Here is a 26142-nt window from a genome sequence, read left to right on the forward strand (position 1 = left end):
GCTCGGCTTGCGGGATCTTAGTTTCCCAACCAGGGACTGAACCCGAGCCCTCGGTAGTGAAAGCGCCGAGTCCTAACCATTGGATTGCCAGGGAATTCCCTCATCTATAGTGTTAGGTTATATCTATAAGAAAATAGGCTCAGGACAACTAAGGAACAAGTCCTGTGTAACAGGACTTGGGACTTGAATCCAAGTCTTAAAATTTCAGTCTCTGTTCTCTACTATACCTCAGCTTCTTCTCTTTGAACTGAAAGCATTCGGGATACAATTTAAGTCCACATCTATAAAACAGATAGTCACTGAACTAACTTGGACACTGGTTTTAATACTGTCTCATTTTAGTCTGCCAAAAGGGGAAAAAAAAATTCTTCTAGCTGTCCTGGCCAGATTCCAACAAGAATGCTGTGTTCCCTTCTGGAAATATCCTTCAGGAACAACACAGAAAAACTATAGTGTGTCTGGATGGCTTATGGAATTGGAAATCATATCACAAGGAGTTGAAATATTGAATTTTTATCCTAGGCGAGAGAGGAATACAAAGACATGACACAGCTCCAAATTCCTGAAAGACTGTGTGATACTGCCATTCACCATTCTGGCGCCAACCTCCTCCCCTTCCATTCTGGGCACACGGTAGGACTGCCCTTCCTACCCGTCCCTGCTGCTCCCTATGGCTAGATTAGGGCCATACGACTAGTTCTGACCAACAAATTATGAGTAGAAGTGATGTGTGTCATTTCTGGGTCAGAACATTTACCTCCTATGCAAGACCTTCCAAAGCTCTCTTTTCCTCACCGCGTCTGAGACGGTGGCTCATCCATCAGCCGGGGTCCTTGAGGGACCATGATGAGAAGAGCCCCCTTTCTAACCCACAGTAGACATGCAGATAACCATGAAGTATGAATACAAAATAAAATTTGTGTTTTTTTAAACTTCTGAGATTTAAAGACTGTTTATTATGGCAGAGAACCAAGACTGTCCTGATTGATCCACGCTGTCAAGTTGAAGGATTAGAACCACTCTGTATCCATCAGATGCACACACTAATATACAGAAACAGAAAATTTTCAGTTAAGCAGTAAGAAAGAACTTCTAACAAAAATTTCCAATTGAAACGACTGTTTCTTTATGAGTGCGTTTCTACTCACTGAAGGTGTTCAAAACAGATGCTGGATAATCAAATCCACTGGCTGAAGAGGAACTCCAAGCACTCAAGAAACAGAAGGTAGATAACTAAATTATCTCTAAAATCCCTTTAGATGCTATGATTTAACTTACAGATACAGTTAGAGATGAAAGAGAGAGGGAGAGATGAAGAGAAAAAGGGAAAAAGAGAAAAAAAAGAAGGGTCTTACCCTTCAAACAAAAATAGAGAACTAGCATGTAAGAGTTTCAGGGCTGTTTTTTTTCCTAATAACAATGCGACAGTATACTTTTTTTTTTTTTTTTAAATGAATCAAGTTTTGTCTGACACATGAATTTTTAAAATATTTTAAATATATTTTTTCAATTTCTTTCAGTACACGATTACATTTTATATTATTGACATATTCCTTAATGAATTTCAGTTGAGAGTTTTGCTAGGGTTTTTTTAGGCTGAATTACATCATAACTAAATAAGTCAATTCTATATAAACTAAATGAATCCATATCAAATATTTTTAGAAGGGCACCCTCAAATTTGGAGCCTGCCTGAAGTAGCATGTTTGTCTGTTCTGGTTTCCAAAACTAATACCTCTGAGACAAGCCTAAAGCCCCAACAATCATTATTTTAAGAAAAGAAACTACCAATAAAGACACATTTTCATAAAATGATCATCATTTACAGTTATTACTATAATTTCTTATTTGTTAAGCATTACATACATCTCAGAAAACATACACATAAAAATCCTCTATTCCTGAGGATAACTGATACCAGAAAAAGGCCACTTCAAGTGAATTACATTTAAAACAAGGACAAAAATTTCATTGTAAATAACAAAAAAAAAAACCCCTAAAACTAAAACTTTTTTTGCTTATATTTAACAAAAATTCAGTTTATAATTATAACTATACTATCTCTTAGAATGAACTGTTTAATTTGAGGGGGAGAGGATTCTTCTGAAAATTAGTAATGACAGCACAATGACAGATTCTGTTTGATGGGCGCAACATGATGATACAGAAGATTATTTCTGCCAAAATATTTTAGGATTTCATCAATTTTCCCAAGAACCCTCTATATCCTTTAAAATTCAAATTATTCTTTTTTGAAGGGCCACTGGTTTTTCATCCACATAGCATTTCTCTTGATTAACCTCCAAATTCCTGTTTATCCTTGGCTCCACAGACAGATTCAAGAAAGTATACAAGTTATACAGTTTCACCTTGAAATCAATTTGCAAAGCATTTTACACTCTACTGTCAGGTATTCTCCAAGAATCAAAAGAGACATAACCAAAAAGCTACAGATGGGACAGGCTGGGGGCAGAGAGCTGGCTTATCGGAGCCAGGACTAATTCTATAAGAGATTAATTCATTAGTGAATATTTTCACATTGATGGAGTTTGCTCTGCTATAGCAGCAACCTTGTACCTTGGGAGCTCTGATGATGAGGACCTCTGTACCTCACTTAACCACCTCAAAAGTCATGTGAAGTGGTTGGTATCAACATTTTACAGAAAGGAGTAAGATGAACAGAAAATATATTTACCCAAGATCACAGAGAAAATGAACAGAAGACCCATAACTAAAACCCAAGAATCCTAATAGCTCCTCCCATACACCACACTGCCTCCGTGATATACACATTCACTCAACAATACACATTCACTGAACCACATCTATGTGCTAGAAACTGTGCTAGGTATCGGAGAGTCATAAAAAGCCAGTCATAAAAGGACAAATACTGTACGATTCCACTTACACGAGATACATGGAAAAGTCAAATTGACAGAGACAGTCTCTGCTAGGGGCTGGGGGAAGGAAGGAATTGGGAAGTTATTGTTTAACGCATACAAAGATTTAGTTTTGCAATGTGAAAAAAGTCCTAGAGACGGACAGTGGTGATGGTTGCACAACAACGTGAATGTACTTAACACCACCAGTGGTTAAAATGGTCAACTATATGTTATGTGTATTTATCACAATTTTTAAAAAAATAATTAATCTTTAAAAACTAGATGGCAAACAAAATCCAAAATTACTATTAAGAAAAATCTTAAGTGTAATAGGGGAGACAGACAGACAAGGAAACCAAGTATTACAACATACCATGACTAATGGAAACATTAAAAGCCAGTGTGAAATTTAACAGAAGTCTGATTAAAGTTAAGTATTTGGTAGGTATAACCAAGTTTTATGGAAATATATAGGAGATGGTCAGAGAAAAGAGAACCTAACTAAACCTAGGGATCAAAAACTTCGAAGACAGGTGGAGATAATCCAAAGATAAAATGGATGAGTCAGCCATAAGGAAAGCAAAAAAAGTCATTTCAGGTAAAAGCAACAGTGCCAAGAGCCTAAGTTCTGAGAGAACATGGGCCATTTGGTGATCTCTTGAAGTAAGTTATATCAGTAGGTCTGGAGCTAATACAAGGTGAAAATGAAAAAGGTATGTGTTATATGATAAATGACTTTAATGTTAAGAAAGCTCTGGCATTTGAACTTATTCCTGAAGGATTAAGGCCAAGAAATGGATATGGCCAAGAAAATTTAAGCAAGGGTGTGACAAGATCATATTTGCATTTTAGAAAAATTGATTTTATACAAACACTAAGCTCATCTTGATTGAAAGACAGAAAAAGATACCCATCTTCCATGAAAAGCCCAAAGGTCATTAAAAAGCAGTCTAAATGTAATTTGAAAGATCATTAGCTATAATATAAAGATAATGGAACCTCCTTGTGATAAGACAATTCAGCAGGAGAGCTACTTTGGTGGTTTAAAATTTGGCTTACATGAATTTAAAAAGCTATAAACTACTAGTTAACAGTAGAAATTATCCCTCCAAACTGAACTTAATGCCAACAGTTCTAGTGAAATTTAATAGAAGTCTATCTCTATGCATTTTGGGAGGGCTAATAAGTCTGTCTGTAATTAAAAGGTGAAGCTATGATTAGTGTTCAACACACTGTAAATCACCCAAAGACCCAGCAATGACACCCATTATACTCAAATGTAAGAGAGGTGAAATCTTGACATTACCAAATATTCACTCAGACACTTCTGCAAAATCACAATTATTTACCATACAATTCCCCTTCGCCCCTACATAATTAAAAAGTTTTAAGGGACTCTCTCAAACTCAAAAACAGTAAAGAACATTGCACTGAGACATTCCTCCTTGTTAACCACCTCTACCCACCCAACCTCCTAAGGGTCTGGTGGTCCCTTTATCATCAACATATCCAAGCCTTATTCACTTTCAGCCAACTAAAGCCCACTTCCTGAAGCAGCTCTAAATCCAAACCCTTTCCAGTTTTTCCTCTGGGGCCATACCTATCTCCCATGACAGCCCTCTAGATACGAGCATCCTATACCATCCCAAATCACTACTGAAGGCCAAAAGTAAAAGAGAACATTCACTCACCCAACACTGCCCTCAAACTACACTCTCCCCATGCCTTCTCTCACTTGCTAAACAGAGAAGCTTCCCTATATATTATAATTCAAAGCCTAGGAAAATGATAATTTCACTGCCACTGACTTCAGAGCTGCCTACTGCTATACTGTCTGTAAATTTATCCAAGACAGTAGGAGGTGGTTTTAATACATATCCCAGGGATGGTTAATTAACATTTGAAGTACCTTCATCAAGAATACACATTCTAGAAATGGGTAATTAGCATTTGAAAGTCTCTAGTCAAAGTCTACCACCCAGAGGTGCTTCCATAAGCTATTAGAACAGTGGAAATTAAAAATGAGCTCCTAAATGGTGAAAGGAGTAATGTTAGTATAGCTCTGAATTAAAGACCAGTCACCACAGCTGTGTGATTTTCTCCAGAAGTACTGAGGTGCTTGCCAGGCAAGAAGAAATAAGAGAGCCGGGCTTAACCAAGCCATTACAGAAAGAGACAGTGAAAAGAGAATCAATGGTGTTTTCAGGGAGCAATAATGATGGGTCATGAACTTCATGGCTGAGTAAGAAAGAATTTGAGGACTGGAAAGGGATTATTAATGAGAAAGTGGAAGAGTTAATGGATCAGAGATTTCAAAGTGAAAGAATTACTAGATTGGAAGTACAAAGGCAGATAAACTAGAATAATAAAGAGTGAAAACCTCAACGTCAAGATTTCTGAGGTGTTATTGGTGATGACATATTTTAAAAGTATATAATAAAAGAGAACTGGGCCACACTGAGGAATTTGCTGGTAAAAGTAATATAACTAAAATTCTGTTCTCACTTAAGTAATTATTATCATTGTGATAATTTTCTGTTTCATAGAGAACTGCATACAGAGAATATTAAAATACTGAAACCAAAAATTCAAACAGAAACCATGAAATACTATACTCTCACATATATTACTTTAAACCTAATAGACTTATTAGCATGTGCTCTACAGACAAATTGCCTGGATTCAAATTCCAACTTGGCCATTTACTAGCTGAGTGCCTGTTTCCACACCGGCAAAATGGGGATGTTATTAGTACCTACCCCATAGGATTGCCAGAGGATTATATATGTCACTCTATGTAAAGAGCTAAGAATAGCGTGGAGGCCATAGCAAACACTATGTAAATGTTAGCTAGTATTATCAGAGTCTGAGACTTCACTACTTTAAAGGTATACCAAAAACGAAAGAGGCTAAAGTAATGGACTGATTTTGAGATAAGGCATTTTGCTTGAAGGATACATTTAATAGGTGTAACATTTCTTACGAACCAGTTTGATTTACAGTAATAAGCACTAAAACATTTCAAGGTGGTAGAACAGCCTTTTTTAAACCTAAAAGGAAGGTAAATATTTAGCTAAACAAACTATAAAGAAATATAACCTGCAATGACTGGTGGTGATACTTGAGTTGTCTGTCCTGTAACTGCTTTACTATTAATTGGTTTTGCAAAGATCAGCTTCGTGATTACTGGACCAGAGGTTGGTGTTCGAGGCTTCTTCGCAATCTGAAATATATAAATAACTATAAAGACCATTGTTTCTATAAAACACCTATTCAATTAAAATTAGACAAGACTGATATACAGAAGTACATGTAAAACCAGCTCATTTAACAAAACACATCTAAGTATTGATGTTAAAAACATTTAAAATGCAGCCATTCATTAAAATACTAATATGATCACATCCTTAAGCCATTATACAATAATACCTTTGGATTTTATTGCAAATCCTTATTTTAGTCTCTGGGACATATGCATATAATGAAAAACAAATTAATTTTTTAACATAATGTTTAATGTTCAATAATAATGTTTAAAATAACCGTTTAATAATAATAATGAAACACAGATATGGCACAGCAATATCCTTTTCCAAATAACTAATTATTCAATAATAAAAAGATGGCGTAGAGTACGTTAAGAAAGCATAGTGCAAATGATAAATATAATTTCATTGGCCCCTGGAAGCAAAATATAAATACACATAAAAGATAGGCTCATGATTATCTCTTCAACTTTAGATCTATATATCAGGGGCAGATAAATGAGGAACTGCACAAGTTAACACCCCAGGATACAAAGAGACATGTTTGGCAAAACAAAGACTATTCTAAAGGTGAAGCCTCTGAAATATTATTTACTAAAATACAGTTTACTAGACTATAAATTGTTTGAAGGGAGGGTCTATGTTTTATTCATCTCTGCTTTTACATTATACTATGTTTTATTCATCTCTGCTTTTACATTATACACGGTACACTGTTGCCCTAAACTAAAATTCTCCACAAGTCAAGGAAGGTAGAGTTACCAATGTTCTCATACTGAAATTGCAATGTATGCAAGGCACAGCTTTTTCTAAAGGTCAGAAACAGAAATTTAGCAATGATAAAAATCATAGACTTTCAGAGCAGGAAGGACATTAAATACTAATTTTATCTTTGGCAGATTGAAAATTGAGGCCCTGAAAGTACTATTATTGGAAATAATAACTCAAAATGAACAAACATGACCAACTTAAACGACAAAACATACCAGAAGCTGTAACTGATTACAGAACTAAGTAAATATCAGCTTTGTGCTCAAACTATAAATTAAACTTAATAACATATTTTCTTACACTTAGAATATATTACTTTCTTACACTCAGAACATATTACTGACAAAACAAAATGTAAAGGAAACACAAATCACCTTTTAAAAAAATGAACCAAAGAGATCCCCTACTATATTAAAAAATATCCAGCTTGCAAAACTCTGATATACCCAAATAAATCCATAATTGTACTTTTAAAAACTGACGCAATTTGGGAGACACACAGAGAAAATATTTCCCAAGTGTATTTACAGGCCTAAAACTCTAAAATAAGTTAGAATATGTTGTCTATTGACTTAGTATTAAGAATCTCAAGAGGTAGAGGTACTGATATTCTTGGAAATCTGTGTCTCCAAATAGATAATCTTAGCTATAGAGTTTGGGAACTTAAAGTATTTCCCCATTTTTAACTGATTTTCACAATCATAAAACTATATGAATACTTACCAACCAGGAAAAAAATGTAAACAATATGACCAAAAGCACATTAATTATTCAAATGAACAACGTCGACTTGCCCTTGTGGTTTTGTTTCTTTAGTGTAGCATTGCTGAGAATAAGGATTTCCAGTTCTGTCAAGGAACCAGGCTTTTTGCATTATGAATTCTAAACTACCCTAGAACAAATTTACTTTATTAAATAAAACAGAGCATAAAGGATCATTTTGTAACAAATGTATCTAATTAGCAGATTAAAACAAAAATGAATCAAAGAAGGAAATTTACAAATAAGACTGCCAAAAACGTGATCAAATAATACATGCAGGTAATTTTGGGCACTGTGTTTTACAGATTCAGGAACTAATAAGGAGTTATGTTGTTCCAGACGGCTAATTATCTATTATTCTTATATACTATGCACAAGAAGCATAGGAAAGTGTTTATGTATCTGTGATTAAGTGTAACTATACCTCTTTGTTACGGCCTCTGGCCTCAACTGTCACCTTTCGAGATGGGTCTCCTTCTTCTACCCTTTCCTATTGTCCACACCCTAGTAAGTTTCAATACTCAGATTAAATTTAAGACAATGCTGAGAACCATCTGGGAAAAAAATCAGGGGATCATATACACACCATGTAAAAGTAAACCAAATATTCTGTTGCCTAAAATGGACACAGATAGATGTGTAGCTTTTTGTTTGTTTTTTCTGTGCTTCAGTGCTTCAGAGCTTTATAGGCTACTCTTGAGTTGAAAAGATTTGAGTTGCCTAAAAATAACTGGACAAATAGAACAATATTCTAAATGGGGTTTCTTTTGTTTTTGTTTTTAAACAGAAGTTCTTTTTAAATAAATCGAATCAGATTTTATAAAAGTAAGGACAAGAAGAGAAGTTATAAGAATTAGACCCCAGTCTTTGTTTTTATTGTCAGTACTTAGGGGATTATAGTAGAAAACTAGTGGATACAAGTAAACTGGTCTTACAAACAGTATGTATACATTGCTCTTGTAAATGAAAAAAAAAAAAATGACATTCTGATGTACATTTTCAGTATCTTGCGAACATGGTTATGATTCACATCCCCAAAGACAGATAAACTCTGGTAAACCAATAAAAACAAGTTTTAAAACTGATTAAAACACAAGCTGAGGACAAGGTGCTTGATGGTGATAGGATATCTCATTCAAGAGATCCTCACCAAAAAAAGTAAAAGGAAGTCAGAATTAAGTGAGAGACGACAGTGAACAAGAAAGAGCACTAAATGTTTAATAGTGGCAGAAGGGACATGGACAAATTATAAAGTTTGAGAAATCTTACGAAGTTCTTAAATAAAAAGCCTGTGAAAAATAAGTTTCTAACTATTTTGCCAACATAATAACCAAAACATTACTTCTAATATCAGCTGAGAGTGGATAGTTCCCCAAATCTTCCTCCTTCCTTATACACCTGCTTTACTTCTCTAACTCATGCCTTCTTTCTAAAAGCCAACTCTTTCAAACAGGAAATGCATTTGTGTTCCCTGGTCTTAAGTGGATCATTGTATTTATAAGAGTGGTGGTGACCTAAAAAGGCCTATTGGGCATGAAAAATGGGGAAACACTTAACATATGTTCTGGTAACCTTCTATCTTAGGGTCCTATTCATACTAACAATGGGTACCATTTTGAAGGATTCTCAATGTTTTGAGAACCATACCAAAGAGTTATCTTTTCTTATGTGTTTCATCACGATCAAATAGCCATCTTACAGCTAAAATCAAAAACTCAGAGAAAATAAGTAGCCTATCCCAAGTTCCACAGCTGGGAGGGTAGCAGAGAAGAGACTGAAATCCAGTTGGTCCAATTCTAAACCTTCCATCACATGGCACTGCCTTTCTACATTGCAAACATGAGCAATGCAATGGACAGTAAATTCCAAAGAAGAGGCACACATTGGCTGGTATGCACTACTGCTGGCTTGAAGGGTTTCTCAGAGCAGCAAGTTTTCCTAGACTTTGGCCATCTGTTAGCTGAAAATATCATGTCTGAATGATTTTTTGACAGCCCGACATCAACTCTGGCATCTTTATACCAGCAGAACATCCTTGTACTCAAACTACTACCGAGAATAAAATTGTTTTAAAATAAGTAAAAAGCTATAAATACACTAAATTGGAATTTAACCAAAATTAAGTTCTAAGTTCTCTGGCAGAAATTTTCAAAAGCATTAGACATATCAAACTTTACAAAAAAAACCACACTATTACTAAAAGCAACATTCAAAAGAATTCAGTAACAACTATGCATTTAATCACCCTACACACGCAACTATGAATCAATTTAATATTTAACATGCATTTTAATTAGTAAGCCCCCTTTTTTTTTTTTTTTTTTTTTTTTTTTTTTACCTGTACTGTTTTTAACTGTTGGGTCTGTAACACAGAGGGCTGAGTTGTAGTATTAATCAGTTGACTTCCTGGGGTCAATGCTGAGACACCAATGACAGGTTTCACCTCTGGCCTCCCTCCAATGGTAACTACTTTAATTTGCTGCGGTGGTAACTTAGCATCTCCTGACTGGGCCTGAGTTGTAACTTTCTGAGCCTGGGGTTGGCTATGGGGTAGTGCTAAAACAATTGGTGAACCAGACTTGCCCAAAGTTGTTAAAATTAACTTCTGTCCATCTGGTTTAAGGGTCTGATTGCCAAGTTTAAGATCAGATGTCTGTGATACTTTGTTTAAAATAATCTGATTGGCTGATATAGTCACAGGAGTCTGAGCACCAAGTTTTTGAAGGCCACTTGGAAAAGCTGGTTTCACTGTGGTATTACAATCTGCTTTAGTAATTGTGGTATTCACTGCAACTTGGTTAGTGTGGTTACTGTACACTGTTATTGGTTCCGTGGAAATGGGCGTGGCTGTAGAGTCACCAGTAGAACTTATGTTGACAATTTCTTCCAGTTCTGTCTCCATGGGAATTGGGGATGAAACAATAACAGCCTCAATACCATCATCATCCACTAAAGTTATACCAGTGTCCATTATCTCCTCTGGAAGCAAACTATTCACCTCAGCTGGCACCACCTCCATGATCGTTCTCCTGCTAGAAAGCTGACCGGGCACTGCAATAAAATTTGAAAAATGAATAAATTACTAGGTTTCCAAAACATATTTCAGAGAAGGAAAAAAATTATTCAAGAAAAATGCAAATGACAAAACAAAAATTTTTACTGACGTATAACTGAACGAAGGACATTCCTGCTGCATATTTGGGTTAAACCATTTTAACAAATCCTCAGCCTTCGAGAGTCTGAAATGTAAGTCATATGGGACACAAAACTAGAAGCAAACATTCTCATTCGCCATGTCTCAACCCAAAAGTATACTGCATTCAGGCAACACTAAGTCACATAATTACAGGAAACTCCTTTCCAGTTCCTGCTCATAAATAAAACCTTTTAATCTTTGACATGTCTGATCATCTTACTTCTTCCCAGTTATGGGTTGTTTTTTTTTTTCCTACTGACAGACTTGAAAACTGCTGATTTGCACAAGGAAATAAAGATTTAAATATAAACAGATCTTAGAAAATATATTCAAATCTCCAGTGAGCGAGGTCCTAAAATGAGGTTACTATACCACTTATAAAAATCCATTAAGGACTCAAATTAATGTTAAAGGAGTTTCTAGAGTAATCCATCTCAGCAACTGTAGGTCAAATGGCTTATCTGGCCCAAGTTTGATCAATTAGCTTCATACTAAAGAAACCTTTATTTGGAAAGAAGAGTCTCAAATCCTCCTCAGCCATTCAAAATGTCACAAAGGGAACCATTTAAGAGGTATACAGCTAGTCCCCATAAAGAAAAAAAAAATGGTAATAATAATAAAGCAGATTACGAACAAATCAGAACTGCGATGCTTTCAGCCAAAGGTCATGCAGAACTTCCAATAAAGGAGTCACTACCATTACCTTCACATATTAAAGAGTTCATCATATTTATGACTGACTAAATAAGTTATCTGCCCAGAGAATATCTAAGATCCACAGGAACCTAATCAGTATTTCTTTCTTTTCTCTTTTTTTAAAAAAAATATAAACATGCAATACCCATTCCAAGATTAAGAGTAACAGACATGAACAGCAAATTATAATTATTAGCATTGACAAATACTACTACTGCCAAAATTAATCTTCATTATTGAGCACTTACTATCTACCAATGATGGCATAATTTAATCTATCCTGACAACTCTAATATGGTATCATTATCACCCCCATTTTACAGATGAGGAAACTCAGAAAGGTTAAACTATTTGCCCAAGGTCACACAGCTAGCCAGTAAATGGTAGAGCCAGAACTCAAACTCAGGATATGTTTTATGATACAAAGTTCATAATTTTAATCACAAAATTTACTGCCTTAAATTTTTACCACTGGTATTTTTAAATGGAGAAAAAAAATAAGTCTACTCCTTTACAGTCAACCTCCTACCCCAAAATCCTACTCTACACAACCACTGGTCTGTTCTATCACTTCACTAGATTAGTGTTGCCTTTTTGCCCATTCTAGAACTTCATATAAATGGAATCATATATTACGTACTCATGACATAAAGGAATATACAGTATAAGCCTTTTCCCTCAGTATGTTTAAGATTTATCTTTATTCTTACACTTATTAGCAGCTTAGTTCCTTTTCATTGCTGAGCAACATTCCATTGGATGAATCTACCACAAGTTGTTTATCCATTCAGCTGCGGATGGACATTTGGACTGTTTCCACTTTGGGACTATTATGAATAATACTGCTATGAACATTCAAGTTTTTTATGGATAGATATTTTCATTTCTTCTGAATAAATACCTAGAAGTGGACTTGCTAGGTCATAAGGTAAGTTTATTTTTAACTTTGCATGAAACTGCCAAACTATTTCCCAACTCAGCTGTACCATTTTGTACACCCACCAGCGATGCATGAGGCTCCCAGCTGCTCCACATCCTCACCAACAATTGGTTTTGTCGCTCTTTTTAACTTTAGCCATTCTAGTGGGTGTGAAGTGGTATCTCACTGTGGTTTTAATTTGCAATTCCCAGATGACTAAAGACGTTGAGTATCTTTTCATATGAATGTTATCTATTTGTATATCTTCTTTTAAAAAGTGCCTGTGTTAAAGCCTTTTGCCAAATTTTTAAAATATTGGGTTTTTTATCTTCTTATTGAGTTAGATGACTTCTTTATATGTATTGCAAAATCATCAGTCACAGTAACTTGTAGCTCAGAGGAATCACTAGGGTTTCCAAGGTATGAGCACTTCTCTAGATGTGGCTCTTCCTAATCAGGAGAATCCCCTCTGGCACTTACAGAACAGGGCATTTACAGACAGGCTCGTTAAAACATCAACACCAATTATACCTTCAGCAATGGAAGCCTCGATAACAGTACACAACAATAAACGGCCCCACCCACAGTGCCACATGAGCTTCCCTTTCCCTACAGCAGACCTTGCCCAAGCCCCGTCAGTTGTCTCTGAACATTCCATCCCCCATAGAACAAGGTAGGATGATGACTTGGGTGTCAGTATCCAACACAACCATAAAAGTTTGACCGCCTCTTCTCCCTGAAGTTCCCCCAGCACGTTTAGACAGATGGGTGTAGCCTCTGGTCTCCCTTAAGGATAGGGAGACCTCAGCCCAACCCTTATTCATCTTTCTCCTTAAAACACCTTAAGTCAAGGTGTAAGAGGAGGAGAGGTCACCCCACGGAAGGAGACAGTGGTCAGACAGTGCATTTACTTTCAGTTTCAAGCCCCCACACTTGCAGCTCAACCAAACAAACTTCTAATGTTTTCGATCCACCCAGATCCTCATTTCTAACATCATTTTCTCAGCTCTGGGGACTCCTTGACTGAGCAGCTACAGCCCCACCGCCCTTCTGCTAGGGCCATGGAGTTGAGTGTACAACAGCCAAGGTAAACCATTCAGGCTACCTCTCAGCTCAGCCCCTAAATATTCATTAAGAGGTAGAACACTGAAGCGCTCCTACTTCCCTTGCCTCTGCCACACTTGCCCACCACTTGGGTGAGAGCATTCGCTACCAGATGCCAGAGAGTCTTTCCATATCCCCTAGCCCAACCCTCAAGGCCCTCATCCTTTCCCTTTCAAAAAGCGATGAAGAGTGGCCCCCGCTTACCACAATTAGAGAAAGTCCTCGCACAGAAATGAAGACCCAACACAGCCATAAATTAAAAAAAAAAAAAAAAGAAACTTAAAAAAAAAAAAAAAAAAAGAAACTTAAAAAAAAAAAAAAAAGAAACTTAAAAAAAAAAAAAAGCCATGTCTCTGTCAGCACTCCATTCTTACGGCTAAAATTGTCAAGTACTGGGAGGGGGCTGAGATTTTAGACTCTCCTTGCAAGCTAACAAAGCAGCCTGTCACTGTTTCGTGAATACTGGCAGACAACACAGTAGGCCTAGGTCAGAGACACAGGACTCACTACTCCAAGCACAGCAAGGAACATAAGTATCATGTGTGTATCAGTTCCCCTGTTACCCCCAAGTCCTACAGGGCAGGTGCGGAGAGGAGCCCAGGTAGACACTGTGCAGGCAGCAGGTTTGCATCACAACTCAGGGACCCTGAGCTTAAGGAACCTGAATCATTTATAACCTGAAGCACACCTGCCCTTTGTCCAAAGGGAGATATTATCTTTATTATACTAGACAATAAGCAAATCTGCCCTTTGCAACAGCAGGAGTCATTAACTATCATCCAAGGCTTTATGCTATACAAACATCCTGGAAAAAATTGTTTAAAAAGGCTGTCACACTACTGAGCCTGCGCTCTAGAGCCTGCAAGCCACAACTACTGAAGCCCACGTGCCACAACTACTGAAGCCTGCGCTCCTAGAGCCTGTGCTCTGCAATGAGAGAAGCCACCCCAATGAGAAGCCCGCGCACCACAGCGAAGAGTAGCCCCCGCTCGCCACAACTAAAGAAAGCCCGTACGCAGTAACAAATACCCAACGCAGCCAAAAAATAAATAAAAATTTTTTAAAAATAAAAAAAAAGTAAATAAAAGGGCTGTCACCGCCTCACTTGTAAGAAGTACAGAAACGCAAAGACCCAGGGAGAACTGTTTCCCAAAAGTATATCTCTCTACTTATTTATTTTAGCAATGTTTTTTGTACTTCAAGTGTATAGGTCTTCTTTCTATATATATTTTGGTAAATTTATCCCTAAGTGTTTCACGTTTTTTTGATGCATTGTAAGTGGTCTTTTTTTTTTTTTCCATTTTCCAACTGTTTGTTGCTAGTATACAGAGATTCAACTGATTATTTTATATTGTCCATGTATCTAACAATTTAGCTAAACTCACTAAATCTCGATGTAGAGCCCTTAGGATTTTTTAGAAAGATAATCCATGGTGTCTGAGAATAAGATCTGTATTTCTTCCTTTTCAATCTGCATGTCTTTTGTTTCTTTTCCTTACCTTACCACACTGGCTAGGACCTGCAGTAAAATGTTGAATAAAAAGTGGTAAGAGCAGACATCTTTACCTTGTTCCCAAACTTACCCTTAGCTGTAGGTTTTTCATAAATTCCCTCTATTGGGTTGAGGAAGCTAATTTATAGTACCAGTTTGTAGTTGTTTCTTTTTTCAATCATAATCATAAATGGATATCTAATCATATGTTTTTTTCTACAACTAGTGAGATAATCATATGGCTTTCCTCTTTTAGTCTGTGAGTTATACTGATTTTTTATTAAGCCAATTCTGCATTCCTGAAATAAACTCCACTCAAAATTACATAAAATTGTATAAAATCATATTTTGTACATATTGCCAAATTCTACTGGCTAATATTTTGTTAAGCAATTTTGTCTATACTCATGAGGGCTACTGGTCTGTAGTTTTTTTGTAGTGGCTCTCTGGGGATAATGCTAGTCTAATAAAATGAGTTGGGAGGTCTTCACTCCTCTTCAATTTTCAGGAAGAGTCTGCATGGAATTGTTACAATTTCTTCCTAAAATGTTTGTTAGAATTCACCAGTAAAGCCATCTAAACATAAAGCTTTCTTGTGAGGTTTTTAACTATAAATTCAATTTCTTGAATAGGTGTAGGGTTACTCGGGTTATCTCTCTCTTTCTGAGTGACCTTTGATATTTGATAGTTTTTATCTTTTAAGGAATTTGTCTATTCCTCTAAGTTGCCAAATTTATTAGCATAAAGTTATACAAAATATTCTTTTATTTTAATGTCTGTAGAGATGGCAACTCTTTGATCCTCATTTTGGTAGTTTCTGTCTTTTCTCCTTTTTTTCTCTGATCAGTCTAGCTGGAGATTTTTCAATTTTATTGATCTTTTCAAGAACGATTTTGGCTTCATTGATTTTTCCCAACAGTTTGTCCATTTTTTATTTAACTATTACCTTTATCTCCTTCCTTCTGCTTACTTTAGATTTAATTTGTTGTTTTCTAGAAACTTCAGATGGAAGCACAGATCAGGATTCCACAAACCATAGCCTATAGACCAAATTAAGCCCACAGTCTGTTTATGTATTTCTCTGCAGCTAAGAATGATTTTTACATTTGTAAATAGTTGGGCGAGAGGCAGTATATGTATGTGTGTGTGTGTGTGTGTATATATACACACACACACATACATATATATACACTCTGTGTGTCTGTGTATATATATATATACACACACTACCCTACAAAGCCTAAAATATTTGCCATCTGGCCCTTTATAGAAAAAATTTGTCAACACTTGGTTTAGATCATTGATTTTAAACCTTTGATATTTGATAGTTTGTATCTTTTAAGATATTTGTCTATTCCTCTCAGTTACCAAATTTATAACCATAAAGATTTTAAACCTTCTTTTCTAAAATAAACATTTAATGTTAAAAATTCCCCCAATGCTGCTTTCACTGCATTCTACTAATCTCAACATGTTTTTATTATCATTCGCTTCAAATGTTTTCTAATAGTCCTTGTGATTTCATCTTTGACACACGGAAAATAAAGAAGTGTGTTATTTAATTCCCAAACATTTGGGGATTTTCTACCTTTTATTATTGATTTCTAATTTGCTCCTATTATTGTCAGAGACTGTAATACTCTACCATTTCCATCATGCGTAGATGGAATTTAGAGACTAGTTTAAGGCTCAGTGTATGGTCCATCTTGTTGAACACTGCACGCGCACCTGAAGAGAACATGTATTCTTTGGTTGCTGAGGGTAGCACCTATAAAAGTCAATTAGGTCAAGTTGGTTGATAGTGTTGTTCAGACCTTCCACAGTCTTTCTTTTTCCTTTTCTATCAATTATTGAGAAAGGCTGTTAAAATTCCCAAATACGATTGTGGCTTTGTCATTTTCTCCTCTTCTATGCATTTTTGCTTCTTCATATATTTTAAAGCTCTATTATTAGGCAGAACATGTCTTCCTATTTGTCCTATTAAAAGAGACTAGGGGCTATAGAACTAGGAGTCTCCCTTGGAAGTAGGAGTAAAGTTCAAACTTCTAACAAGAAAAGGTCTGATTCGTTTGGCCAGTCTCTAAGCAGTATGGGCTGTGCACAGTTCAGGAGCCAGCACACCTCACAGGCCACTGAGCAGACTGTGATAACTGCTTTATGATTAGACATCCATATCTGTTTCAATCAGGGTCACATGCAAGGCATGGTGGCCTATGCTAAAAGAAACTCTCAAAAGGAGCTTGTGGGCATGGCAGGAAAGGGTTTGGCCATCTAGTTACATGAATCATCACTCTAATTTTATCCCTTAGGAATGGGAGAGATGTACTAGCACATGCAACGTCATCATCTCCGTGTTGAGGACCACTCCAAGAAAAGAGAGGATCTTCACAAGCCAATGGGACTGAGGAGCTTTAGTTTACCTCATCTGTATGGAAGGTTACCTTTCAAGGTATGGAGAGAAAAGAATATTGAACATACAATGCATTCTCCATGCCTCCAATAGTTCTGCTCATAAAACAAAGTTCTAAAAGCCTTAGTTTTTAACTTATGTTTTTTATCAGCATTTAATTAATATGTATTGCTTCCCAACTTTGTGGAGGGAAATTAACCAAAGTCCTTGCCCAGACAGACCTCAGAAATCAACAGAAGAGTGGCATGATCACAGCTGTACTTTGGGAGGATTAACTTCATCTCAGTATTTTATTGGACTGGAGGCAGGGAAACCAGTTAGAAGGCTATTACAGTAATTAGTTCAAGACAGAGATAAATGGAGGGACGGATTTAGGGCAGTAAAAGAAATGAGTTAAATATAATATAAAAAATAATATAAGATAGAAATGATAAATGCTCTACGCTTTCACATTTTTAAATGGTTTCTTAGAGAATATTACCAGTGCTGAAACACTGTTCTTTCCCTTAGTTACAGGTGGAGGACAACCTGGTAAACAACTGTTTTCATTCTTGCACATACTAATAGAAAATGGCGACGACCTATCATCATATTATAGGTGAGTAATTGGTCAGATGTTGGGACAGAAACATTTGAATGTTTAATTAAGAATTACACTTTTGTACCTAGAGCTTACCACCAGCACTATCTGGTTAACTATACTACTTGGATTTTAGCTTTCATTTCTAAGATCAAACATCAACAACTCAAAAACTAGGTACAGAACTAAATTTCTCAAACTAAGCTGGGAGCAGTGAACTGTAAAACATGAGTTCTGAAGAAATTTTGAGAAGTTCATATTTTCATTTCAATAATATATATTTTTTAAAAGTATATTCTGGATCACCTTGATAACCACCTCATATCTACCATCAATGGTACCAGAATTAGAGTGGGCATAGAAGGGTCTTACAAGGTAAATGATATATTTATGCCAAGTAAAAGCCAAACCACCTAACCAGTGATTTAAGGAGGAAAGCTCTGCGGCATTCAAACACAGAAAAGTAGTGTAGGAGTTGAGTTATCATAGGATAGACAGCATATAGAAAACTGCACACCTAGCCAAGGCCCACAATAGTATATTCACTATGCAAAGAAAGATTTCATTTCAGCAAAACAACATCATCCATCACCCTAAATTTAATTGGTTTTACAGGCTTTATAGTTTTGTTTATATTTCATTTATAAATTTACTTTTCTTTTATACTTCCATAAAAGCAATAAGCATAAGGAATTTATATACATCTAAAAATTAAATATTTTAATAAAATAAAACTATTTAGGCCAATACTGAGGATCCACAATATTTTTTTCCCCTTTAAAGGGGGATTGTATATTATTCATGCTCAAGATTAACCTGGTGGAAAAAACATGGAGATTCAAATCAGAAAGATCTGCTTCCAAATCTTGACTCTCCTAGTTGCTTATCATGTAACCCTAAGCAATAATCTCTCTAAGCCCTAGTTTACTCACAGGGTTACTGTGAAGACAGTTATGCGGTACACGAAAGCTCAAATGAAAATTATTCTCTTCTTTCTCTATCTAAATTAGCTTCTCCTGATTTCTCCCTTTTTTAAAAATTTTATTTACTTACTTTACTTTATTTATTTATTTATTTATTTATTGGCAGCTCCGCGTGGCATCTCAGTTCCCTGATCAGGGATTGAATCTGGGCGCTGGACGGTGACAGCATGGAGTCCCAACCACTGGACCACCAGGGAATCCCCTCTCCACAGAACTTTTAATCTGTCATATATCATGCAGATTACACCTTCACAATGTCTCCTTCCCACTGTAACCAAGAGTTTCCAAATCTCCAAAGCTCGGAGCCAACTACGTATTTTTACCTTTATCTCCTCTCACCTGCAATACCTCCTACAGAAAAAGCTACAGGACTTATCTCCCTCAAGTGCATCTCTGAGGCTGTCACTCTCCTACTCAAAAATTTTCTGTAAGTCTCAAGGCCTTCTGTATTAAGGTCCTACCCAACCTATCCTTCCAACTTTACCTCCACCAGTTCCTAAAGTTTCCTGAGGCAAAGATACTGAGGTATCGCCCATCCCTAGCATGGTATGTGACACATAATAGATACCCAATAGTAATATTTGAAAAAAGTAATAGGAATCTGTAATGCTCCTCTCCACCAAAAAAGATGACCGACTACCTCCACTGGCATAACTCTTCATTTCTTTCTAACACACTTCTAATTATTAATTGTTTTAACCCCAATAATCTAAAAGCTGGTCTTGAAAGACAATCACAAGGAATCACAAAAAGACAATAGCACTCGGTGATTAAAAAAAAAAAAAAAGCCAGTGAAAAAGCATTAAATCTCCCTCTTTATTTTAATTATTTTAAAAATTCTTAGTTTTACTACTAACTTAGCAGCTGGGTTGGCATGGACCAAATAACTGCAACATAAAAGTTATAAGAAAAAACAACAACAAAAACAACCAAATTCCTACTGGATAAAACGAGAATATCAGGAAAAAAATGATTTAGAAAATTCATTAACTAAAACCTCTGAGTACTTCTCAGTTATTTCCCCTAAAAATTTTTTTTGGTCTCTTATTCTTCTAGTGAATGAATTCGGACACTCAAATGTCCACGCTATACACACAAATACTTCCTCTCTGAATAAAACACTCAATGAATAATACTGTATGACATACTATGACATCATCTCTTTGTAGGAAACTTGGATAAGGAAAATCACTGCTAATCATAAACATTACCAGGGGACATTTCTTAAACATTCACCTCTCTGTTCACTCATATATTCAACCTTCCAGTGACCCAACCTTCCACTACAAAAGCTGGAAAAAAACAGAGGGCCCCAAATTAATGTATAAAAATTAGATTCACATGTAACTTTTCAATAACACTACTGTTGGGGATCTGCAGCACAATCTAAAACATGCATGAATCTTTAGGGAACCTAACAAAATGAGACAATGGCTGTCACAGAGTCAGTCAACCCAATTCTCCAGCTCTTTAAACAAAGGGCTAACAAGTCCAGCATGTAAAATAAAACAGAGGTCTCAATTCATCTTTAACCAACTTAAAATTTGACTCGTATCAAGTGCGAGCATCAAGCCATCACAACTTCCTTCTTAACAATGAAGGCAAAACTTGTGAACCAAAATAGAGCACCCAGAGCTGCACTTCTCTTGGATCATAAAATCTACTGTGAAATTTTCCATAACTTTACTCTCTGAATTCACGAAATGGATGAGAGGCAGGGAAAAACATGGATATCAAACATGACTGACAGTATCTCAATTGTTATTTGCCAAATGGCAGGGCCCAAGGGGTCCTCTATAGATGACAGAGCCATAAAAGAAAACGACAACAGTTTTAATGATTACAAAACTGGTCCTTATGCTCAAAAAATGTGAACATCCACACCCCAACAAGTCACAGACTATGATCTAAGACACAGAGCTTAAATGCAGAATAAAATGTCAATGCTCTGCCTCCCTAAAGAAACATACAACCCCATAAACTGCTCAACATCATCAAACCAACACCCGCCAGAGTAGATATTTTAAATATTAAATCAGGTAATCATGATAACTGCTAGCGGTTCATCTAGGCCTCAGCAGCAGCCTTAGGCGTAAGAGCAAACTCAAGCCCTCTTACCACTCAAAGAATAATGTTGATGTCATTATGAGGCTACTGATTTTTTGCACTCTGAACTAGTCATTCCCTGACCCACAACGCAATTCTTCTCCCACCCACCCCCTCCCCCAAATAAAGAGAGCTCAAAACAGAGCAGCCCTCGGGTATCCCCTTCGCCTCTACCTCCGGCGGCTGCCGCTGTCTCCTCCCTCCGGCTCCGAGGTGGGGACTCCAGAAGGTCCCGGGCAATTCCGAGCCCGGGCGGTGCTTGTTTTGCCTGTGCACGGTAGCTCCGGCCAGCCTCTTCCTTCCCCAGTCTGCCCGAACTGGAGCGCTACAGGGATCCCGTGGGCCGAGGAGGGAGCCCGGGTGGCGACGCCGCCACGGCCGCCGCCTCTGGTATGTCAGGGGCCGGGATTGTATTTCGAAAGATCCGCCATTTTCACCTCGTCATCACCATCACAGCTCAGCAGCTTCCCCGACAGCCGAAGCCCGGGCCGCCGCCGCCGCCGCCGCCAGTAACCTCCCCCTTCCTCCTCCTCCCCTCCCCGGCCCTCCCCTCCGGAGAGGCGCACACCCACATATCCGGGGAAACCTCCCGCCGGCCCCGCCAACCTTCAAATGCTCAGGGAGATACTAATGCACACACAGCCCACGCTGAAACCTTTCACCCTGCCACGAAAGATGGTGCTCCGGCGGGCCCGGTAGCAACGCGAAAGCAAGTCGCGCTACCTGCGGGGCGCCACGTCCGGCACATTTTTGTTTTGAAGAGCAAAAAACATGCGGAAGGGCGCAGAAGGGCAATAAAGAGCCCAAACTCTTTCATTTTCAGGAAAGCAACTTGAGAGAGATGACGGAATGCCTTTTATTCACTGTGTCCCTCTCAGACACTAAAAACAGGATCAAGACCTTTAGTGTCATTCACCAGCTCTGACATTTTCCTCCACCGTCAGCACTACTTCTGACAGAATGGGCTACTTCCAACTGCACGTCCGACCTCTCTGATACATTTGTAAATTACAGGCATTGTTTCGCATGCAGATACTGTGGTCAAAAGGTCTAGTTTTCAAAATATATTTCTGAACTATTTTCCACTTAATTTCGTCTGATCATTTCTGTCCATAAACACTGTGACTTCCAGTTCGTTTGTCATTGGTTTAAGACGTCAGAGTGCCACTAGGTTTAAAATGTACTGAACCTATTCATGAGTGAACAATTTCTAAAATACAGAAAATATACCTCTAAGTTAAAATTCTTTGCCAAATGCTTTTAGAATCCAAGTCACCAAATTTAAAAAAAAATTTATTTGATACAGTTTATTTGATACTGTGAAAATAAGCAGCTTGCTTCAGAGCAAGACCCTAGCATTACCGACCCAGCTCCACCAGCTCCTCTCATCATGCAGTTTAATAAATAACTAAAAGAGAATACACGCATATTTTAATCATCAAAGAAATATCAGTAAAACATAAGCTGCAAGGCTTCTGACGAACAAAATTTTTTTTAAAAAACTAAGTTGACTACCTTTGTTAATTTCAGATTTGATAACCACCCATTGAAAAGGTGAATTCTATACCTACCATTCAACTACAGCATAAGCTCTAAAAGACCTGTCTGAAATGAGCAAATTGAATTTCAAGGTTTCGAACAGAGCCACTCTACTGCCTTTTTAAAAAGTTAGTTTAAGAAGAGAAAGGCAGAAGTTGAAAAAAGGCATTAAATTTCCTTACCTTGCTTGAATGACAACTCCATATAAAAGTCGGTAGCTTCAGGCTTAAACAAGTGCTATCTATCACCCAGCCCAGTCGCCGTTTCTATATGCAGCCTGCTAGACTCTGAGAGTATCAAGCCTTCCCAATTTCTTTATCTTTATACTTTATTTCCCCACCGCCAGCCCTGTTCACCCCCACTCTGCTTGGTGTTTACCGTTGGTTGGCCAAGCTAAGTCCTGGCCCGCTCCCTTCCCCCGTGCACCTCGGGAACACTGTGACATTTGGCTGGTGGGCTTCGCGAGGAAAACGGACATACACGAAGAAGACACCATACAAAGAGGCATAGGAAGAACGGGGCGGCGGGCGGTAGGGAAGGGAGGAGCTGGTACAAAATGACACAGCAGCAAAACCGGTTCCCAGAAACCCGGGGCCGACACGGAGGCTCCTCGGGCCGCGCAGTGTGCGTGTCAACAGCCGCGGGAGCCCTGCCTCCAGACTGCCGGGAAGGGCGGGCTGCCGGCCGAGCGCCGGCCCCGCTGGGTGACAGCCGCCCTCCCGAGTGCCGGCGGGAAGGGGCCGAGCCCGGAGGATCCTCCCTCCCCCTGCAGCCCGGGGATGCGGCGCGGCGGCCCCCAGACTGCAGGTTCCCGCTCTCCGCCACGACCCACTAGCCCGGGCTCCCGGAGGGGGCGGTCCGGCGCCCTCCGCCCGCGCCACCACCCGCAGCGCCCCCTTTCCCGCTCGCCCGCCCAGAGGCCCCCACCCCGGGGGCTGACACTCACCAAAGCCGGCGGCGCCGCCGCCTCCTTCTCACGCCGCGCTCCCTGGGCTCCCCGCAGCCGCGGCGGCGGCGGCGCCTCCGAGACACAGACCCGGGTTTGTTCAAAATCACGCGCCCAGCGCCATTCCACCGCCGCATCCCATAATACGCTGGGCCCTCCCCTCCCGCGCGCCCCTCTCTGCCCGCCCCTCCACTCTGCCCGCCCCGCCTCCATGGCTTCCTTCGCCCCGCCCTTTCCGCGGCGCCTTGCCCCGCCCCTTGGCAACCCTAGCTAGCGTCATCCCGCAAGGCGGCCGCGAGTACGCTCCTGCTCCACGTGACTCCGAGTGTGCGCTCTGTCAAAGCTTTCGCACGGAATGTTCCATCTAGCTGAAGCTGGGAGGGGGAAGGCGGGGTCGCGCCTGAGCTTGGGAGGGAGTGTGTTATCTTCTAGCTTTCCTTGTTAGGAAGTCTGTGCTGTAGGTGCGATTTCCAGCATCTTGCCGTTGTTTGATGTTCTTGGGTGGGGAAGTGATCAGTAATCTCAAATGCCAAATCTCTGTTTTTTAGGCACTGATTTTGTGGGGGTCGCTAAAAAGCCCCTGGAAGACCACGGAGAGTTAAACTTATTTTGAAAGGGACTTTTTTTACGGTATACAGTCAAGACTAACACAATCAAAATTCTTTGTATTTGGTAACCATTTACTTTTATTTTTCCCGGTATTCTTTTTATAAGGTAAGAAAAGATACCCAAATTTGGAGTCGGATAAGCAGGCAGAGATTCAGTGAATAACTGCCCTGTGTGAGAAGACTACAGAGGAAACAATAGAAAATACAAAAGAGTATATACGTAGTATAAAATGGTGTGGTACAGTTTGTAATTGCTAGTGGAGCACGGAGGACGTGCAGGTCAACGTGAGAGACTGTAACCTGGGAACACGAAGGAGGAGGTGAGACATGCTGTAGTGGAAGCAACAATCACTTTGGAGTTAAGCAGTCCTAGTTTTAAATTCTGGCACCTCCACCAATTAGTGTATAACATTTATCAAGTTTCTTTTCCCATCTACAAAAGAAAAATAACATAGCTTTCCAAGATCCTGCGGATCATATAAAGTGAGAAGTGTCAAGCAGCTACACACAGTCTCTGCCTCAAATGTTAGTTCTATTTTACCATAATCAACAGCACCCCATACCTTCCACCTCAAACTCTATGGTTAGGATAGGATTTAGCAAGGCAAGTGACATGAAATTAGCAAAGGCTTGGTAGCGGGAAGGTCTGAACCCTGTTCAAGGAATGTGAGAAACCTGAATGATACACAGGCCTTATTGAGGATCAGTAGGTGAGTCCAGTTTATGAGGAACTTTGAGAGCTGGTGTAAGAAAACATCCTGGTGGTGGGAATTCCCTGGTGGTCCAGTGGTTAGGCCTCTGCGCTTGCACCCCCAGGGGGGCCTGGGTTCCATCCCTACTCGGGGAACTAGGATCCCACAAGCCACCGGGCCAAAAAAATAAAGGAAGAAAGAAAAGAAAAGGGCCTTGGCAGTTAAAAAAAAAAAATCCTAGTGGTTAAATGATGGGTGGTACTTGTGGGGCACCTTTGGAAGGAAGAAGAGAGTGAGATGGGGTACCCAAATCCGGCTGGAATCTACGGAAACAAAGAATCACCCTCAGAAGGAGAAAATTTCTCAGTTTATTCCACAAGGCTAGCATAAACCGGTTACCAAAACCCAAGGCAAAGAGCACCAAAAAAAAAAAAAAAAAGGAAAATTCTTCTATTCTCACTATGCCTTTGTTACAAAGACAAAATTGAGTATTAAGACATAAAATCCAGTAACGTGGTAGAAAAAGAATTCACACCATAACAAAGAATGGTGGTTTAACATTAAGAAATCTACTCATGACATTTATTAAATTAAAGGAGAAAAGCCAAATGATATTCTCTAGAGATGTACCATATAACATTCAACAGCCATTTCTGAATTTTAAAAATTTCTTAGTAAACTAGAAATAAAAGAACAGTTCCTTAATTGGATCAAGATAATCATCAAAAAACAACAGTAATATCATACATTAGAGTAAAATGGCAGAAGTACTCATGTTAAAATCACAGATCTAGGGACTAACCTGGTGGTTCCGCAGTGAAGACTCTGCCCTCCCAATGCAGGGGCCCCAGGTTCAATCACTGGTCAGGGAACTAGATCCCGCATGCCCCCGAGTGCCGCATAAGACCCGGTGCAGCCAAATACATAAATAAATGAATATTCTTTTTAAAAAAATCAGGGACCCACAAGGATGCAGGGCTATAGCAGCTATTTAACATTTTTCAGGGCTTCCTAGCTAAATGCAATTAAATAAGAACATTTAAAAAAAGAGGTTGAAATAGTGGAAAGAAGAGACAAAATTATCCTTATTAAAAATAATCACAAAGAGCTCAGTGTTGTGGTTAATTGCTTGGCCTCTAGAGCCAGACTGCCTGGGTCCAAATTCTGGCCCTGCCACTTAACAGCTGTGT

At 38.6% G+C, this 26142-nt stretch overlaps 1 protein-coding gene across 6 annotated transcripts in view; it reads right to left on the reverse strand.

Annotated features, from left to right (window-relative positions):
* Positions 1–23811, reverse strand: part of LIN54 (lin-54 DREAM MuvB core complex component) — a 67782-nt gene extending 43971 nt beyond the window's left edge. The window contains exons 1-3 of one of the 6 annotated variants that reach the window (XM_057547203.1): positions 23653–23811; positions 10680–10732; positions 5982–6105 (exon numbers count right to left, since the gene is read on the reverse strand). In XM_057547203.1, the coding sequence (XP_057403186.1) occupies positions 5982–6105; positions 10680–10700 (145 nt within the window). In that variant the 5' untranslated portion in view covers positions 10701–10732; positions 23653–23811. Of the gene's footprint in view, positions 1–5981; positions 6106–10019; positions 10733–21341; positions 21669–22888; positions 22908–23652 lie in introns of those variants that run through there. The other 5 variants (XM_057547200.1, XM_057547201.1, XM_057547199.1 and 2 more) reach the window with 5 other exon arrangements.
* Between the last annotated feature and the right edge of the window lie 2331 nt (positions 23812–26142).

This window comes from Balaenoptera acutorostrata, chromosome 5 (genome assembly GCF_949987535.1).
Source record: "Balaenoptera acutorostrata chromosome 5, mBalAcu1.1, whole genome shotgun sequence".
In the NCBI taxonomy this organism is placed as follows: domain Eukaryota; kingdom Metazoa; phylum Chordata; class Mammalia; order Artiodactyla; family Balaenopteridae; genus Balaenoptera; species Balaenoptera acutorostrata.